Source organism: Penaeus monodon, chromosome 32 (genome assembly GCF_015228065.2).
Source record: "Penaeus monodon isolate SGIC_2016 chromosome 32, NSTDA_Pmon_1, whole genome shotgun sequence".
Lineage (NCBI taxonomy): Eukaryota > Metazoa > Arthropoda > Malacostraca > Decapoda > Penaeidae > Penaeus > Penaeus monodon.
In genome coordinates this window covers 9,743,289-9,743,676 of record NC_051417.1, presented here as the reverse complement: position 1 = coordinate 9,743,676, position 388 = coordinate 9,743,289, and the positions used below count along the sequence as shown (strand labels likewise).

Sequence of the window (388 nt, the reverse complement as noted above, 5' to 3'; positions counted from 1 at the left end):
CTCGCAGCTAAACCATTCCATCACTGAGACAGAAGCCTGAGTTCCTCTCCTGTGAAGCCTCCCGGAAGCCTCCCGTAGCCTCCCCGTGTCAGCGCCCCCGTGCCCTTGACTCCCAGCCTTCGACACTCAAATTCCCTCCCTGTGTCTCCCTGCAGCCGTCGCCGGAGCTGGAGTTCCCTCACGAGTCGGTGATCTCGGGGCGCTGCGAGGAGCCGGGCAGATTCAAGCTCCTGGGGGACTCGAGACTCACCTGCAACAACGCTAAATGGAAAGGACGATTCCCTGTCTGCATACATACCAACCACTTCACCAACTATTCGGGTGAGGAGGAAGAGGCCATTGGCTTAGTTCTGTGTTTTGAGTTTAGGGGCTGTGCAAGGGGAAGAAC

The 388-nt window shown here is 58.0% G+C and overlaps 1 protein-coding gene across 3 annotated transcripts in view; it reads left to right on the top strand.

The window, feature by feature from the left end:
* LOC119593492 (locomotion-related protein Hikaru genki-like) overlaps positions 1–388 on the top strand; it is a 249,107-nt gene that overhangs the window by 223,710 nt on the left and 25,009 nt on the right. For all 3 annotated transcript variants that reach the window (XM_037942442.1, XM_037942441.1, XM_037942440.1), the window contains exon 6: positions 156–321. In XM_037942442.1, coding sequence (XP_037798370.1) covers positions 156–321 — 166 coding nt within the window. The remainder of the gene's footprint in view (positions 1–155; positions 322–388) is intronic.